At 39.9% G+C, this 18,794-nt stretch overlaps 1 protein-coding gene across 1 annotated transcript; it reads left to right on the top strand.

The window, feature by feature from the left end:
• Positions 1-1,432: 1,432 nt before the first annotated feature.
• PM20D2 (peptidase M20 domain containing 2) lies at positions 1,433-18,490 on the top strand. The gene is made up of 7 exons (XM_009093746.4): positions 1,433-1,975; positions 2,052-2,200; positions 5,685-5,827; positions 8,835-8,989; positions 11,346-11,481; positions 15,750-15,857; positions 16,384-18,490. Exons 1-7 carry the CDS (start codon positions 1,538-1,540, stop codon positions 16,584-16,586), a joined length of 1,332 nt encoding a protein of 443 aa, XP_009091994.3. The 5' UTR covers positions 1,433-1,537; the 3' UTR covers positions 16,587-18,490.
• The last annotated feature ends 304 nt before the right edge of the window (positions 18,491-18,794 follow it).

Genomic DNA, 18,794 nt, shown 5'->3' with positions numbered 1-18,794 from the left:
GAATCCTGGTTGGAAAAAAAATTAAGATGTCGAGGAGGACAGGGTGTTTCCAAGCCCAGAAGTGGCACAGCACACCTTGCATTTGACTGCTATCTCTGGGTGTTGTGACAGTACCACATGTATGTAACACATGTAGGCATGTGTTCCATCAGCATGCTGTGCCAAATTAAGTTCTTACACCCAGTGTGCAAGAGGCCAATCCACATTCAGAGTCAGGTATTTGATTTATTTACAGTTCTGCAAAGAAAGGCGTGCTGGGTGGCAAATCCACTATCAAAACATTTCACTACTTACACATTTTAGCAAAGGCAGGATTATTCCGTGGCTAAAAGTTACATAGCTCTCCTACTACTTACTGTTCTATTTTTTATTGGTTAAGTGAGTCCCTCTCTTCTTGTGGTAATTAGTCCACGTACTCAGTCTTTCCCTTCTTTTGAGTCAGGGGGCCATGAGTTGGTGGTTACAATCTCCCTCTGCCAGAATCACATTTCACCCAGGTGGAGCTGATTTCAGCACAGCTGCTGAATTGGCTTTGTTAGTTTCTTCTTTATGGTGGGAGCTCTGCCAAATGTCCTTATGGTCTGTAAATTCTGCATTCTTTTTACCCACTATCAGCAGGACATCCTTCTTCCCAAGCTTTTTTAACACCACCCTCTCTCCACCAGGTCTGAGATCACTGAAGCACACCAAGCCCTGAAGCTTAACAAGGCTTCCAACACGTAATTTACCTAATATTTTATGCTGGTTTTGGCTGGTGTGGAGTTAATTTTCTTCACAGTGACTTGCATGGGACTGTGTTTTGGATTTGTACTGAACACAGGGTTGATAACATAGACATGTTTTTGTTATTGCTGGACAGGCCTTACACAGAGCCAAGGCCTTTCCTGAATTTTGTACTGCCATGCTGGTGGGGAGGCCGGGGGTGCTTGGGAGGAGACACAGCCCGGACAGGTGACCCCAAACTGACCAAAGGGACATTCCAGACCATGAAACATCATGCTCCGTGTATAAGGCAGGGGAAGAAGGAAGAAGGGGAGGACGTTTGCAGCGATAGCTGTTGTGTTCCCAAGTCACCGTGAGGTGTGATGGGGCCCTGCTCTCCTGGGGATGGCTGAACACCCACCTGCCCATGGGAAGCAGGGAATTAATTCCTTGCTTTGCTTGTGTGCATAACTTCTGCTTTCCCTATGGTACTGTCTTCTTCAACCCGTGAGTTTCCTGCCTTCACCCTTCCGATTGCCTCCGCGATCCCGGGGGTGGGGGAGCGAGAGAGCAGTGCCTGGCAGCGCAGCCGGCACGGGCTGCGGGCGGGCCCCCGAAACTCTGCTGGCTGGCCAGAGGCCGCGCCAGGCACGCTGGGGCGGGGAGTTCCGGCTGGGCGCCGCCTCTCGGCCAGGCTATGCTTACGAACTACATTTCCCGCCGTGCCTCGCGGCGAAGAGAGACGATAAAATGGGGAACAGCGCAGGTGTCACGCCGGACAGCAGGTGCGTGCGGCTGGTTCTACTCCGCTGAGGGTCGGTGCTCACGAGGCTTCATGAAGCCGCAAGAACCGCCGGAGAGCGGCCCCGCCACTGCCGCCGCGCTGGAGGCGCTGAAGCAGCGGGCGTGCGAGAGCGTGGATCTTAACGCTGCGCGTCTGGGCGCGCTGAGCCGCGACATCTGGAGCCGTCCCGAGCTGGCGTACGCGGAGCACCAGGCGCACGACGCCCTGACCCGCTTCTTCTCCGGCGGGGACCTGCCCGGCGCCGCCTGGGCCGTGCAGCCGCGCTACAAGCTGGGCACAGCTTTCCGCGCCGACTGGGGCACGGCGGCCGCGCAGGACCCGCTCCGCCTCGCCTTCCTCTGCGAGTACGACGCGCTGCCCGGGCTCGGGCACGCCTGCGGCCACAACCTCATCGCCGAGGTGGGAGCCGCCGCCGCGCTGGCGCTGAAGGCCGCCCTGGAGGGCCTGGCGGAGTCCGTGGCCGTGCAGGTGGGAGGCCTCCCGGGGGAGCGGTGGTGAGCGCTCCCTGACAGCCCCTGATTCTCTCTGTGCGTTTGTGCTGCAGATCACGGTGCTGGGGACCCCCGCGGAAGAGCAAGGAGGAGGCAAAATAGACCTCATCAAGGCTGGAGCGTTCGATGGCCTGGATGTGGTTTTCATGGCGCACCCCTCGCAGGAAAACGCTGCTTACCTGCCCGACGTGGCCGAGCATGAGTGAGTGGGTGGGTTCAGGTGGAAAGAGGTGGTTTGCTATTAGCTTTTTGTTCTCTTCCTGAGAAGGGGACCTGCTTTAGCAGTGGCTTAACCCGGAGCCTTGCAGGTGCCCTTCAGACAAAGGTATTTGCTCTCAGCTAAGGAACCAGGTTAGTGTTAGGGATCGGCAATTTGAGCCGTTCTTCAGAAGTACTGTGTTTAGCCTAGTGCTCAAATCCCTGACTGATCTGAGATAATCTTCCATGTATCCCAAAAATCCATCTTTTGTTGTGATGTTTCTAGGCGTTTCTTTTAAACATTCTCGTGATTCATGCCATCTCTTGAAGTAGAATTTTAATATACAACTGCAGGGTAGTCCTCGATGCATTTTTAATCAGTTTGGAAGGTGTTTCAGCTTTGCCTTCCTCCTTCTGAAAATAACTGGCCAGCTAAGCCTGACTGAAGTATGGATCTGTAGTAACTTCCACACTAAATTTAGTCACAGCCATGTTGTGTGTATTAACTCTCACATCAACTTTCTGGATTTTGGTCCATAGTAGTATCTGTCTTTCCTTCGTGTTTGCCCCCAGTGTAAGGATGGACAATAGTCCTACCCTCACATAGCTGCCTTTTCTGCCAGCCATATAACTCTTTAAAAATTATACCTTGTCTTCTTCTGATTGGCCCTGATGTTGAGAGACAGAACTGGCTCACTTGTGCTTTGAGTCGCTTGACTTGCCCTAAAGTACACCTTGCTGGATATGCATCTCCAGAATTGTACACACTACATGAGATGCTGTTGCCTTATGTCTTACTCAGCTGCTGCAGGGACCATAGTGTTTCCTTATAATTTTGGAGACAGCTGGCATGTTTGCGACTTCCTATTCAGTCATTTTCAAGCAGTCAACTCTTAGGCAAATGCTTAGTCTTTAGGTGCATGATTTTTAAAAAGTGCTTTGGAGCTTCATTCTTTTCTTGCTCTGCCAGTCTGCAAGGCCATGCTGTTCTTCCTTTGGTGTTGTAAACATCTGTTTCCATGCAGACTGCCAACAGGTTTTTATATCCCATTCATCTATGTGTTATGTGATTCTTGATCCCAGAGGGTCTTACTTTGCAGAGACTCCACTAGTAAACTCCCTCCAGTGCAACAGTTTTTACAGGTATTACGTTTGACTGTCTCAGACTAAATTCTGAATCATTTAAATAAGTAATTTTCCAGTTATTTATGACTTGTACTGGGAACTGTTTTCAGATTGATTGTGCTACTGTCCAGTTCTGATATGCTTGATTTTACTGACCATTTTGCTTTTACCAGGCTGTTTCCAGTGGATAATTTGCTTCTGTAAATGCCACGTTGCATGGTAAAACAGACAGGGTTGGTCTTCATTACCTGACCAGTTCTCTGCTACTTTGCTTCCATATGTTTCTAAAGAGTCTTAACTGGTTGTTGTACCCTCCTTCAAGGCTTAGCCCAACTTGCCTTTGCTTTACCTTAAGACTATAATCTTCAAGATGTAGTTTTCAATGATAGTTTTGTCTTCCTCCTTGCAATGGCCTTTTGAGTTTGATAAAGTAAGATTTGGAAATCTCTCTTCAGAGTTCAAGGTCTTCAATAGGATGCAAGTCCTAGATAGCCTTTAAACCTTTGAATGTGGAGGAGGCATGGAGTTGAAGTGCTGAGTGAAACAACTTACTACCTCCAAAAGCTTGAAATGCTGACTTTGTCATATTTTATGTAATTATGAGGTTTCAAAGGTAGAAAGACAGTTTTAATTGATCTTTGGTTGTTTGCAGGGAGTTTAAGGAGTGGTGATCACTAAGTTGCTAGTATTCTGTGCCTGCAATTCTGAAAGCTGGCTTGTGCCTGAAATAAGATTAACATACTGGGATAACTGGTGAATACATGCCAAAGTTTGCTGATTCTTACTCAATTACCCTTCATTTAATCAGCCTGTTTATTGTTGGGCAAACAGGATCCACATTCTTTTGCTGGTATTCTTAAGCTGGCCTTGGGTGTTATTATTCTGCAAAAATCTTCTGGGTTTTTCTGAGTGTCTGTGGCATTTGTGTAGCAAAAGAAGTACAAGTAAAGGAATGCTGAAAGCACTTTTTTTAATAAGAAACACATGTTCCTTGTAGAAGAGAATACTGCAGCATGACTTTTTGCTGTACTTTGCCTTTTTTCTATTTTTTTGAGAATATCCAAGGATTTTTGTGAGTTGTTTTGAGGGGTTGCAGTCTAATATTTGGGATAGTTCTGGACAAGTTTCTTACATTTCTTAATGATAAAAAATTTAAAATAAACTCCTACTATAGAGAATGGGTTCTCTGATGGTTTTGGAAGATTAGTGGGGAGAGAAAAAGGCATGCTTAATTTGGATTGCAGCAGTAGTAAGAGATGTTTCCTGTTGCAACAGTACACTGCATTGTTTCCCTCTTTGCCTTCCAGAATTTAAGTGCTGATGTTAACTTGCAACTGTGGCATGGTTCTGAGCACAAGGGGTCACTTCAGGATAACTGCCTAAGTTGGCGTTTGTGCAAGACAAGCAAGTTAGGCTGGTCATGGATAAGAGACATGTTGTGTGTCTTCGGGTGGGAGGAATGTTTGAAGATTGAGTTTTTTCTAAAGAGGAAAGGGGTATGGAGTACAAATTGTTTTGTGTGTTTTATAAATAGTGAGACCTTGTATGTAGATGTCAGTATTTAATATTTTCCTCTATTGTAAACAGTTCTCATATAGTCTAAAATACTAAGTTATTTTTTAAGGCTAATATTAATGTCCCTCAGATGAAGCAAAGCATTGATTTTTAGTGGATATATTAAGGTGCAATATTTTATGACTTTTTGAAGCTGGAGGATAGCCTTTGCATTAGATTTCCTCCTTGTTGCAAGCCTTTCTACCACCTTTTTAGAAGGGTGCAAGGAGAGAATCCTTGCTGTAGCATAATAATGTGTATTTTACAATAGGCTGTGCTTTTCCATGCTCATAAAACTTGACTTTTGTTATTTAGACATGGGTTATATTCGATCTTATGTGCTTTTGCTATCTTACATACTGTACACATTTTATTTGAAAAGAATTAGGACACTCAACTTCCAATTTTGAATCAGAGAAAAGGGTTTGTTATCCTCTGAGAAGAGTGTTTTTAACTTTAAGTCTCAGAAGAGTCTGGCAGTGTAAAAATAAAGGTGGAGAAATTTAATTAATATGTGAAATGTGTACTCTTCAGGAAAAGGCTGTATAATGTTACCAGTAACTGCCTTGCCTGACTGGCTCTTGGTATCATTCCATTCTACTGGTTTTCTAGAAATCTTTCAGTGTTTTTTTGCACTCAGAGATAGTTTATCTATGCAACAGTCTAGTGCCAGGTAAATTGTTTAGTGTTATTCTGCACAAAATTTAAGTAACATACATTTGTGGGAACAAAAGGACATTTTTCAGTTCAAAGATTTTTTGTTTTTTCACCGAATGAGAAACAAATAAGCAATACCTTTTATTTCCTAGTGTGACTGTGAAATACTATGGAAAAGCTTCTCATGCTGCTGCTTATCCTTGGGAAGGAGTTAATGCATTAGATGCTGCTGTTCTTGCGTACAACAATCTGTCTGTTTTAAGACAGCAGATGAAACCGACCTGGAGAGTTCATGGTGAGATCTTTCTTAAACCTAATGTCCAGCAAGTTAGAGTTTAGGTTGTTGAAGTACTAACATAGAATATCACACTTTCCAAAGTATTGCACTAAAGCACTAAATTAGTTTAGTCACTTCAAATATTATGAAACAGCACCATTTCATTTAAATGGTGTGTCTGCAAGTTTTACAGTCATGTCAGTGTCCAGAACGAACTGCTCAAAATAGGCTGAGAGGTCAGAAAGGGGCCTCTGATGCCTGGGTAAAGGCTAGACCAATTTTAAGTCTTGAAGTTGCAGTTTGGAAAAAAAAAGAAAAAAGTGCAAAGTTTATTTTGGTACATGGCCTTGAACTCCTTAATATATGTGGATTTGCACAGGTGTAAGATTAAATTCTTCCACAAAGTGGAGTATTACTTACTGTATCACTTTTTGAGTAGACATTCCATTAATTAGATGGCATTTATTGGAAGGATCTGGTGGTCTGGAATAAAATTTATTTGGTGAAGTACAAAAAACAAGTGATGGCAGAAGATCATAGTTCTGGTTAGTACCCCAATCAACTAAATGTTCACTGTTTTCTAATATTTAATATCTAGTAGGTTTTCTATTAGGAAGGCCATTTTGCAGTAAGACATGTTTACCATTAAGCTTGATTTGTCCTCCTTCAAATTCACAGATTTCTGCCTGTAAAGTGAGAAAGGTTCAAAAGGTGAGGTGAAGCTGCCCTGTAGCTATAAACCCAGGGTTCCTTATTGCTCCCAGCACAAATTTTTCCAAGTTAAAATTAAGAAACTTTGCCAGTTCTACAGGACTTTTGAATGTGGAACTGTTTATTTGGAATAATTGTATGAGCTAAAAATCCTTCCAGAAGTTCTGAGCTGATTATTATGTGTCTTGGCTGCTTATGCTGTATTTATAATACAAGTGTGCATTTCTCTCCAGGATATCTGGATGGAGTCCTAATCCTTTTGACTGTAGATGAAGCTGTTTGCAGTTTTGCTGTGCAGCATGCCCAAATGAATTTCAGACAGCAGGCACCGCCTCTCTATCCTATTTCTCTGTAGAAAACAAGGCACACAATTAAGAGTTTTGGTGTCTGCAACCCATGTGTTGCAGGTTTAAGGCTGAAGATGCCTAAGTTTTCTCTTGACTCTAAGCCTAAACCTCTGAATACTGCTTTCTTTGTAGTTTCTAGAGGTTACATGGGTAATGTTGGCAAAAAATGTAAGTACCTAAACAGGCCTTCTACAGGTAATGTTTCCTGAACAGCAGCAAAACTGAAATTACTGTGTTGATACAACTGCTGTCATAAACCTGGTTTCTCAAAGTGGAAATATTTAAATTACTTCTGGGAAAGGACAAGCTGCCAGAGTGAGATTGAATTTTTTTTTACAACATTGTGTAAGAGACCTCATGTTGTAGACTAGCTATATAATCAGTGGCTGAATTAAGTGATCCTAAAATAAATTGTGTTATCCCACTTTGAAAAGTTTAAATAATTTCCTTTGCTCGAAGTCTAGAATTTCTAACCAATGTTTCATGTACTGAAACATCGTGTAGAGTTCATCTGAGATTTTGATGTGATCTTTCTTCCTGTGTATGAGTGGAGTATATGTTGCCCCCTTAAAAATAGGAATGTAGTTTTTTTTTTTTTGCTGCTCAAGAAGTTGTATTAAACAGGTTGTAAAAAAAAATAGTTTCCATCCAGAAGAGTGAATTGGGTGCTACAATAGTGTGCAGGCAGCCTACTTGTAATTCAGGTCTGCTGTCCAGTCTATATTGCAGTTCTATTGAAATTCAATTTTAGACCTATTCAGACTCCCTCCAGTTCCATTTACAATTGTGCTGGACGGGACAAGTGAAAACTGTTTACGGATGAAGCTACTTGTTCTGAGAAAGCTTATGGGTATGTGTCATGCAAATTTGCATGAATACTTGCTGCTTCCTTTCCTGTGATGTCTGTCCCTCTCATCTGAGCTGTTCCTATTGTTATGGACAAATACTGATACTGGATTAATTCAACACTGTTTTTCATTTTGACTGTATTTGAGACTGGAGGTGAAGTTCATAATCTTAATGGGTTTTCTGCACCAAAAGAAATGTTTTGTTGTCTGTTTACAACAAATTAGTGCTGTCTCTTCAGGCCTCAGTGACTTCTATTAACTTCTGCAATATTTCTATTTAAGGTAGGAGTTTATCAGGAGTTTTAATTTTCTATAATTAGTAGAAAACAAATCCAATTCCACATAAAAGAAATTGAGGGTAGAAGGCCAGGGAAACACCCTGTTGGAAGCACCCAGCTGTTAGTGCAGTGACATCTAATGTGGAACTAGGATCTGTGATGTGTTCTTGTCGAAATATCTAAATATTACTGTATTTTATGGAAATGCCTTTCATGCTATAATAGTAAAAGATGTAGTTACACATTCCTTCGAGGGAGTGCTTGCAGCTCAAACTGCACTTGTGACTAAAGCTACGTGTATTATACATTCCAATATTTCTGAAGAATTAAAATGAGCAATCTGAATGAACTTTCTGTGCACTGCAATACACACATCATTGCAGTATTGCTGAGAAACTTAATCAGTTTTTCTTCAAGCTCACAAAATAAGTTGAAAACATTCAAATGGAGGAAATGTTTAAAAGTTGGAATCCAAGTTATCCCTTATAGCAATTTTTTTTCTTGTTGGCAGACAGTTTGCTTTATTACTCCAATGCATTGAGTTTTAGGGGATTAATTAGAAATGCTGGTTTGGCATGACTTTGGGATGAAAAACAGATGTCTAACCAAAGAATGCTGTGAAATTGTGCTGAAAGACATGTACATGTTCCACGTAATCTGACATGATGAAGAAACTTTGTCCACATACCGCATTTTTTACATTCTTTGTATTTCATGCTCAGCTGATGTTTTGTTGCTTTTGTTTATATGTTTATAGTTCTTGATCCAGGAATTTCATGACAGGACTGAAGATCAAACGATTGCATTTAATGCTGACAACACTACTTTTCCCTTTCTGCAGGTGTAATAAAAAATGGTGGTGTGAAACCTAACATCATTCCTTCTTACACTGAACTAGAGTTTTACTTGCGTGCTCCTTCAAGGAAAGAACTTTCTGTTCTGACAGAGAAAGTTGAAAACTGCTTCAAATCTGCAGCAGTGGCCACAGGATGCAAGGTAATAATAAATTCATTGTCATGTGTTTCTGTTACACAGACCAGAACAGGAAATCAATACTTTATTTGTCTGCATAGTGTTTAGCCAAAGTTAATCTAAATTACTGTTACACTTTTTACTGTTCTGTTGCTTTGTGTCCTGAAAGAAAGCTTTGGTTTATAAATAGAATGCCGCAGAATCTTAGAGGAATCTGTGTTGGGAGAGACCTCTGGAGGTCATCTGGTCTAATTCTCCCTTCAGAGGAGGACCAGTTAGAGCAGGTTGCTGAGTGAACTTTTGAATACTTCCAAGGATGAAATTTTACCACCTCTCTTAAAAAGTGCTCTACACACCTCGTGGTGTACAAGTGTTTTCCTAATGTTTATGCTGCAATGACTTGAGCACTGACACGGGTTTTCTGCAGAGATTGCAGTGTTTCCATCTTTGGAGATACTCAAAAGCTGCCTCAGTATGGTTCTGGGAAACCAGCTCTAGGTGACCCTGATTGAACAGGGGAACTGGACAAGATGACTTCCATAGGTACTTTCCCACATCAACCCTCTGTGATTCTGTTGTATCAACAGGAATTTCCTTAGTTCTTGTTGCATCACTTTGACATCTGAGATGTCTGGTTCTGCTTTCTCTGTACCCTTCCCATCTGGTAACTTTAGACAGCAGTAAGATGTCCTGCTAACCTTCTGTTCTGCGAAGGTTCAGCAGATCAAGTTCTTTCAGCCTGTCCTTCCTTGTACATTGTGTTCTCCACCTAATCATCTTGGTGGCCTTCCCCTGGCCTAGCTCCAGTCCTGATTTGAGGAGAAACCCAGCGAACACAGACTGATGAGATGTGGTCTCACAGGGGTTGTCTACATCAATAATAAAAATACTAAAACACTAATGGCACCAGTCTCAGTTGCAGATGAGTGCGAGAAGTAACAGGTAGCAATGTGGTATTTTGTGCCACTGATTATAAAACACTTGGAGCTTGCATGTCTTGTGTCATCTGAGCCAGTCATGTTGTCATGCAAAGCTAGGCTTGGTCATGCACTATCTACTTTTAAATGAGTTCCATCTTGTATTCTGGATGTTCACAATCACCTTGTGATTTGTGAGCCTGGGAGGATTTATTTGCTCTGTAATCCCTTTGGGAACTTGAGGCTAGGATGGGCTGAGGAGTGTGTAGTTTTCGAGGACCTCCTCTCGGCACTTCCAAGAGGATGTGACCTTTAGCTGTTGTTCTGTGAGGTGGAACATCCCTCTGTCTCAGTGACACTTAAAAAAAAAATAGCTCCCAGACTGCATTTCTGCTTCTCTTACTCTGCATCCTTGGATGCATCCTGCCTGATCCCATGTACATTCGGTTTCTTTAAGTGTCCTGTAATTTCTTTTTATTTTGCTGTGGGTGATGCTTCTGTCCTACAGATAGTGCTGCTAGGCTCAGAGACCTGGGAGGCTTGATGGCAAACCTCACCTGTAGAAACAAGCAAAACAGGTATTGGGTCTTCTGTAAGTTTTTTTCTCATGTTCTTGGTCATTAGGTCTATTGTCCCAGTAAACAGCAGGTTCATGTAGCAACTGAGAGATTTTTCAATTAGCATTTTCATTTGTTTTGCTTTTAGTAAATGGAAGTATGTCTCATCTAGCTGGTTCAAGCAATATGATTACCTTTTTTGTATTGCTAAGATAGATGGTTCTACTTGGCTCTGTTAATTACAAGCTTATGACTAATTCAGCTGTAAAAAGAACGTATGTGATCATCAAAACAAATAGGTATGGGGTATGTGAATGTCACCTTTATAGTCTTTTTGAGACATTAGATGTTGTTTTCCTACTGTGTCCCCTTCACTGTATCTAGAAAAGAGGTTCAGAAAGTGCACTTTATGCAGAATGAAAGTTAAGACCGTTTTTGAAATTTGACATTGATAGGTTTTTTTTCTATTTGTTTTCAAATTTCTTACCTGTATGAAGCCATTTCATGAATGGGCCTGTAGTTATTGGAAAGCATTCTGAAAAAAGTTAATCATACAGTTTGATAAAAGCCTGTGTTTATGTCTATGTAGTTTAGTAGTACCTGCAGGCAAAATAATTAGACACTGTTACAGGAAATATTTGTTTCTTATTTTTGGAGAAAATTTTGAAATCCTTTCTTCTGGAATTTGGCTGTCTAGCGCAAACTGAATAGAACATCAGCTGTGTTTTGATGGAGGTTAATATTTGGCAGAATGTTGTATTTTTGAAAGACACTTAGCACTTATGTCTGTTTTGCCTTGGGCTTGAAGTCTGGATATGTAGGGGGTTTTTTTTGGCCTTCAGATTGTTTATATTGAACCGGCTTACACTGGAGAAAAACTTACAGTAATTTGGGGTTTTTGTCTAGGTGGAAATAAAAGGTGGTGAAAATGATTACTACAATGTGCTCCCAAATAAGAGCCTGCAGAAAATTTACAAGGAGAATGGAAAGAAGCTTGGAATAGATTTTATATCAGAAGATGCTATCTTGAATGGTTTGTCAGGTAACTCCAGCTGCATTTTTTATTGTGTCTTAAGCTTAGGTTGATCAAACTTCAAGAGTGTAAAATAACAAATTAGAGCTAAATTAAACACAGAAGAAAAAGCCAAATTACAAAGCTAAAAGCTCTGTAGAAGGTTTATATCTCTGGCCTCTGTTTTTGTATTTGTTGTAGAGGCTAAGAACACATAAGAAAAGCAGTAAACACCTTCTTGTAATAGTTCTGAAAATATTTCAAGTAACAAGCAATTTGGTTGGGGGAAGGGATGGAAAGCTAAGAGCAGTCTTTCTGAGCGCATGAGGATGTGTAATGAATTGTCTTTCATTCTGTGGCTTTAAAATACAGAATCCTGGTTTGCTATAAATGGGGATGAGACTTGGTTTTTTAGGAACCTTGTTTAATAATATTTTCCAAGCTTACATATAAACAAATATACTAGAATCTAACAATTATTTCAGAGGGATTTTTTTGAGAGATCTATAACTTGAAGTTTAATCTCACTAACTCATCTTTTCATTAGCAAGTAATTACATGCCTCTAATTTTAGTTCATGGGTTCAACAGATTAGTTTTCCAAAGGGTGCTCTTCAAGTAGGTGTTCCCTTTTGGGTCTTGACTGTGTCTCCAACAATTTAACATTTTGGTCTCTGAGCTGTAACAGAAATGGTATTTTTGAATGCTTAGATGGGTTTCTTGCTATCCTTAACACTTTCTTTTTCAGAATCTTCCTACAGGAGCTCTGTTCAAGTCTCAACTTCTGCTCATGCTTTGAGCCTTCACTACTGATCTTGACTGTATTTATGAACATTTTTACTCCATTCATGCTAAGGTTTTTCTCTTAGAAGGAAGATACTGTCCTCAGTAAAAAGTTATTTTAATTAGTTTGATTGTGGTACTTCTCTATATTAAATGCAGATTATCTTTGGAGTTGGGACAACTGTGGTGTTTAGGAGCAGCTCTCCAAACTTCTTTTGGTGGGTAGGGGAGACATTGTGTCTAATGATATTCTTGGTATCTAATGGTGATGGGATTTTTTCTCTTTCTTACTTCCCTTTCAAATTAAATAGTGGTTCATTGTCTTGTGTTTAAAAACAAATTTAAATTTAAGAAAGATTTCTTCCTACTTTCTTCAGTGTAATACAAAGATTTACTGCTTTGCTTGTTTATATAAAGAAGGGGGCTGAGGAACCTTAAAATGTTTACTGTAGTGCAACTTTCAGGAACTCTGCTAGTTAGTTCCTTCAAACCATTGTAGTAAGGATGATCATGTATATCAGTGATTTTGCTTTTGTTCAGAGGTCTTGAAGTGAACTTTTCACTGACACTCAGCTGCAATAGGGCTTTCATATGTAAGTTATATGATATGCTCAATGTTAACCATTAACTTGCTTAATCCAAAATTCCCTGTATGGCTGCCCTGTCCTTGAATTGTGTGTCAGATGTCAAAATGTGCTTGAGCAATTGCTTTTTTATCTCACGCTGCAGTAGGGTTTACTGAATTTTCTTTCCACAGCTTCTCCTCTGAATTTTTGCAGTGGGAATTCAGAGAGATAATAAAGCAGAGTCTCCAGAGCCATAGGAGTGGAACTTTTGTATGCTACCCTTTTCTGGGGGGTGGTTGAGTATTTTGTGTCATCTTTTTCAAGACCTCTATTTCTGTTTAGTTTTCATGTGGTTTTCAATGTTTTCTTTTAGGATGTCAGTTTCTTCTGTTGAAAGGGAAGGAAGATAGCTCAGTTGCTTCTCCATGTCTGTGCAGCAGAACAGTCGTTAAGAGCTGAGCGCACTCGCTGCCACCTCTGCAAGGGTATTAGTGTGCCTCTGCTCCCAGGTATCTCTCTAGGCAGATAAGCATCACCAAGGCTTCCCTGAGTACCTCAGATCACAGGCTCTGGCTGTGCCCCATGCAGCTCTGCTCGCTGGGCACACAGCCAGGGGGATGTGACATAATGTGAGACTAGCTTGGACCAGGTGCCAGGACCTGTTTCTCCTTCTGCTGTTCATAGGATTTTACTGCAGGATATCCATAACCTCCTAAAGCAGATAACTTAGTTAAACCTGTCTTAGTTTACTACAGGATATCCATAACCTCCTAAAGCAGATGGCTTAATTAAACATATCTTAGTTGAGGCACCCAGGCCTGTGATAACTTAATCTAGTCAAAATGTAGTATTGATGGCGTTCATTGGCTTCCTGTGCACAAAACTGATAAAGAAGTTCTTAAGAAGATTTAGTATATTTGAAAACTCCACTTTTAAAGCTTGGGACTGTATATAAATGTTTCCTGGAATCTTTCGTGTTTTCCCTTCTATTCATGTTTATGGTAATACTGACTCCATTAAATATGCAGTGACTTGAAGAGGCTTCAGGATATATTTTGGAGAGGCTGGAACTCCAATATCTCTCTGTTGAAGATAGCACAGGATTATGTATATTGCATTGATAGCTGCAATTACCTATGCTTCCAGAAGGAATCCCAATCTGTATGTGTCTAGCAAGCACACTATTTCAGATATTTTTATGGAAACTATTAGAACACCTGGTGTTCTAAACATACCACTGTGTTGTTCCCTTAAAGGGTGTGACATTTTGTGTGATAGAGGGGAAGATTTAGCTGTCACATTTTTATTAAAAGCTGCCCGGATTTTGCCTCTCCATGTTGCTAGAAAATACAAAATTTAAATGTCTTCTACTCAGCAAAAATAACATGTCAACTGATAGTACATTGAATATGAATACAAATTTAGGAGCAATGACATGACTGAGAGCTGTCATGCAGTGAATTTTCTAATGTTTCATTTGCTAAGTGGAAGTAGGGAAAAAGGTAGCACAGTCTTTGCAGCAGTTTGTGTACTGGGACTTAGTAAGGCAGGACTAGAACCCTTGGTTTAGTCTGGAGTGTGCAGAACTTCTGGTTTGTCTGTCCACATTGACCAAAGAATGAATCGGTAGCGTGGACTACTGGAAATTAAAAAAACTTATTGCTGTGCCAAGAGTTGGATTTTCTTCAAATGCATCCTGAATTTATGGGAAGAGATGTTTTTGAACAAACTTTGCTGTTTCCCTTATTTGAAAGCAGAGTAAATAGCAAGCTCTTGTCCTCATCATGTAGGCTCTGTGGACTCCCTTTCCATAACTATAGGCTTCCAAGTAAAATCTGTATTTTTCCATTGTCTAATTACTAAATCTTCAGGCACTAGCAATATATTCTCTTCATAAAGTATCACAATATAGAGGCTACCTGATATGTTAAAATTAAATTTTATATACCATTGCTAAAGAACAAATTCTTGCATCTCTGGCCCCAAAAAAGTTAATTGGGATCTTAGTGGGTCATCCCTGTTTTTTTCTGATAAAAAAACAATGCTTCCTCTGGTATCTGGATTTCATAAGTGGTATGTTGATTTCTCCAAGATGTCATTTTAACAAATAATGAGGGGGTTGCTTCTTTGGGAAAACAAACAAACAAAATCACTTGGGATGTAATTGTAGACTCTTGGATGATTTACTGTGAAGAATTTTCTACTTTGGGATGATACCATTCAGTAGATAAGGCAGTGAGATAGGTGCTAGATAACATACTGAAAGTGATAGGCATGAAAGAATCATCATTAAAATCTGCAATATTGCTATCAGGTGTTTGCCTACAAAGCTCTAGCATTTTGTCTGGAGTTTAGTTCTGTTTTTATTTCAAGGGTGCTTATGCTGTTGAGATTTCCATAACTGAGAATAATCAAAACACATAGGGGTAAAAACAGTTACCCTCGATCTGTTTTTGATTAAAGATAAATAGCTTCTACTTTAGTCCCCTACAGAATGCTGAATATTTGCATATTGGTGAGAAGCAGGAATTGTTTGGCCTAGTTCTAAAGGGCTATAACAGGGAAATAGCTGAAATGCCTGACACTCCCAAGGTTTGCAGCTTTCCTGTTTCTGAACTAACAGCTCACTGTCAGGAGATGCTTGATAAAAATGAGCAGTAAAAGGAATAGGAACATGCTGATACATCTTCCTTGCAGTCCAGTAGCTGGTCGCTGGTCAGAAGTGCACTGGAGAGCAGCACCTGAAGATGGCTAGTTAGGGAAAACACCTTGATGACAGGAGATATTTGTATGGATAGTGGCTCATTAGCAATGTTCTTATTTTAGTATTTGGGGCAAAGGATACTCCATTTTAGATATGGGCTGGAGAGAATGTCTATCATGCATTTTCTTACAGCATTCAAAACTGCCCAACACTTTTTTGTTAAGAAAATCTCTCTGCTGCTTTTAGGTTCCACAGACTTTGGAAATGTTACATTTGTGGTCCCTGGGATTCATCCTTATTTTTATATTGGCTCTGATGCATTGAATCATACTGAGCAATACACAGAAGCTGCAGGTAAGTGGAAGTGAAAACAATTAACATTAACTGTAGAGTTGCAGAAAAAGCTGACAAATGTAGAATTTCTTGGTTGTGTTTGAGGTTATGTATATATGGGTAGGATAACTACTCCTCATACTAAAAGATAATAACATCCAGACAAAAGAAATTAGAAGGATTATCCATAACAACATATTCAGAAGAATTGCTAAACATGAGCTGAAAGATAGTAATTTTTACTCCTAAAATACAGGAAATGTGATAGTGCTAGCTTACACATTTTCTGAAGAGCATAATGCGAACACTCAGCTTTCCTGTTCTCAGTCTTAGTTGTTTATATCAGTAGCAGAAAATTAAGTATTTGCAAAAGAAAAAATGTTTTGAGGCATGGGGAAATAGGTTTACTTCATGCAAGTAGATTTTTAAGAAAATGTTCTTGCAGCTGAAACTTACAATCTTACTTTATAAAATATCCCTAGTGCAGTAAGCAAGTGGTTTAATATTGGTAGTCTAACCTGAATTCCCCTTACTTTTTTTTCTGCAGGGTCACAGACTGCTCAATTCTACACCTTGCGCACAGCAAAAGCTTTGGCCATGACAGCACTGGATGTCATTTTCAAGCCAGGTCTGTTAGAAGAAGTCAGGAAAGACTTCAGAGAAGTGAAGCTGAAAGAAGAGGAACAAACAAGTCCAGTAGAACCTAAAAAAGAATCTGGTGTTGGTGAAGGAGCATGTGCCTCACACTAAACTTGATTAAAACATTCTCAGTAGCATTGACTTAATGGAGATGCTGTATTTAAATCCCAGTAGGGCCTGGATAAATACATAGCTGAAGAAATTATGGTTTTATTTAATTTGGACTTTAGGAGAAGTAAATAGTATAATTGCTTTCTAAAAATGTCAAATTTCATCTAGTAATGTTTGTGTTCACTATGGTGATGATTTTCCTACAGAGATGTCAGATATGTTCTCTTTAATTTGCAGTGTTGAATAAATTATAGTGTTTAGATCCCTTGTCAGTGATTTTGTATGTAGTGCTGTATTAATATTCCTTATAGAGGAAGTATGGCAGTTTTCTGTTCTAAAATAAGCACTTTTCATTCAGTGATCGTATGCTGAATCTGATCTGTGAAGCTTTTATGAAATTTCTAGTCAGTCACTTTTCTTAGGACAAGATGGAGACTTAAAAAATGAGCTGGTTTCACTGGAGAGAAGGGGCTGTATTTGGAAATATACTTGGTTTTGATAATAGTAGGTTCCAGCAGTGGAAAAGGACTGTTTGTATAGAAATGCAATCTGTAAAGCTTGATTGTCCTGAAATGTGTTGATTTTCCTCCTAGTAAATTTTGGAGGTGTTGTGGAGAAGTCAAACTGGAAAGCAGCTAAATGTTTATTTGATAAAATCAACACATTTCAACTACTGCAAGAAAAATTCTGCTCTGAGGCAGTGCAGGTGTCCACACAAGGTGTTGCATTAGCTTAACTGATCTGAAGGAGGTGTATAAATTCAGCCAAACCAGTGGAAATCTTTGTCACAAAGCTACAAGTGTGGTGCTGTGAAGCAATAAATGGTTGTGTGTAAGTCTTTCTAGTAAGCTCAGAGGAGCTTGCAGTGAGGACTGCTGGCTTTTTTAACCTGTTTGTTCTCGTGTCCTAAGCAGCAGATCTGTAAAGTCTTGCCAGTTGTCCTTTCTGTGTGTTGTGTGGTTAGTCCATTTAATCTTCGTTGTTTTGCTTCTCAAGGACATTGACACTGCAGTTTTATTTAGGTGGTGTTTTGTGTGCCCAAACATGTTAGGATGTATTTTGATTCACTGGTTAAAGGATCTTGTGAGTACACAGAAAAGAAGTCAGTGGACAGATGGAGTGAGAAGGCAACTTACTGATAAACATTTTCCTAAGCACAGGTATTACTGTAAGCTTCAGAAAGGAAGGCAGGCAAGCTGTGTTCCTCAGGAAGTCAGAATAACTGACTTTCAGAAATATATATATATATTTTTTAAACAGTCTCTAAATGGTAAACTCTAAAATTCTGTTCAGCATTTATAGTTCATTGATATCTATATTCACTTTAATCTTATGCCGGTATCCTTGGTTTCATTAGCAAACGATTTTCACAGATGGATGTGAGAAACAGGTGAAGGTGGGACTCTGAGCTATAGATGTGTCCAGGATAGTAAGTTAAGTACTGAATCCAACTGAAATTTGTTCTAAGGTTTGTCAGAGGAACTTTGTCCTTAACTTTTAATTTACAGTCTGCCTTGCTAGTTCTTGGACACAATTGCAATTCATGAAAATCTACTGGGTTAACAGGCTAGTCCATTGATTTCCTTAGCACACGTGGTTTTTTATTTCCTCCTGCAAGAACTGCTTAACTCCTTGCTTTGCTGTTTTTAAGATGGTGTGTTTGGATCCCACATAGATAGCACATGCTCTATTGTGTTTCCTACAAGCTGATACGCATTAAAGCCTTCTCAGTTCTCTTTGTTCAGACTTCACGTAGCTGCATCATATCTAAGATCAGTTAATTAAACTTCTCTGAACTAAAAGCATATCTTAATTTTGTTGTAATCAGTGCTGGAATTAAAGTGGAACTGAAGTACTGATTAAAGATGAGTTGATATTAATAAAGGAATTTAATTGTGATTGAATTTTCTTGTCCTTTGCTTAATATTAGGACGCTGCATGATACTGAGTAGCATGCTTGCTTTTTTCTTTCTCCCCCCCTAGTTTGTTATGATTATGTAAGATTGAGGGTGGTTTAAGCTTTCCATTTTGGTCTGCATTTCTGAGGGTTAATGCTTTTCAAATACAGTATTTAATGTTAGTCTTTATAATCTTATGGCTGTTTTAACTGTTAAAACATGCTGGAATTGATAGAATAACTCAGAATGTGAGCTTGTGAGTGATCACTGAAGGATCTCTGTTAGGCTAAAGCTGGTCTAGCTTCTGGTT

This window comes from Serinus canaria, chromosome 3 (assembly GCF_022539315.1).
Source record: "Serinus canaria isolate serCan28SL12 chromosome 3, serCan2020, whole genome shotgun sequence".
Classification (NCBI taxonomy): Eukaryota; Metazoa; Chordata; class Aves; order Passeriformes; family Fringillidae; genus Serinus; species Serinus canaria.
Note: the sequence above shows the minus strand (reverse complement) of the source record. Positions and strands in the feature narration are given on the sequence as shown.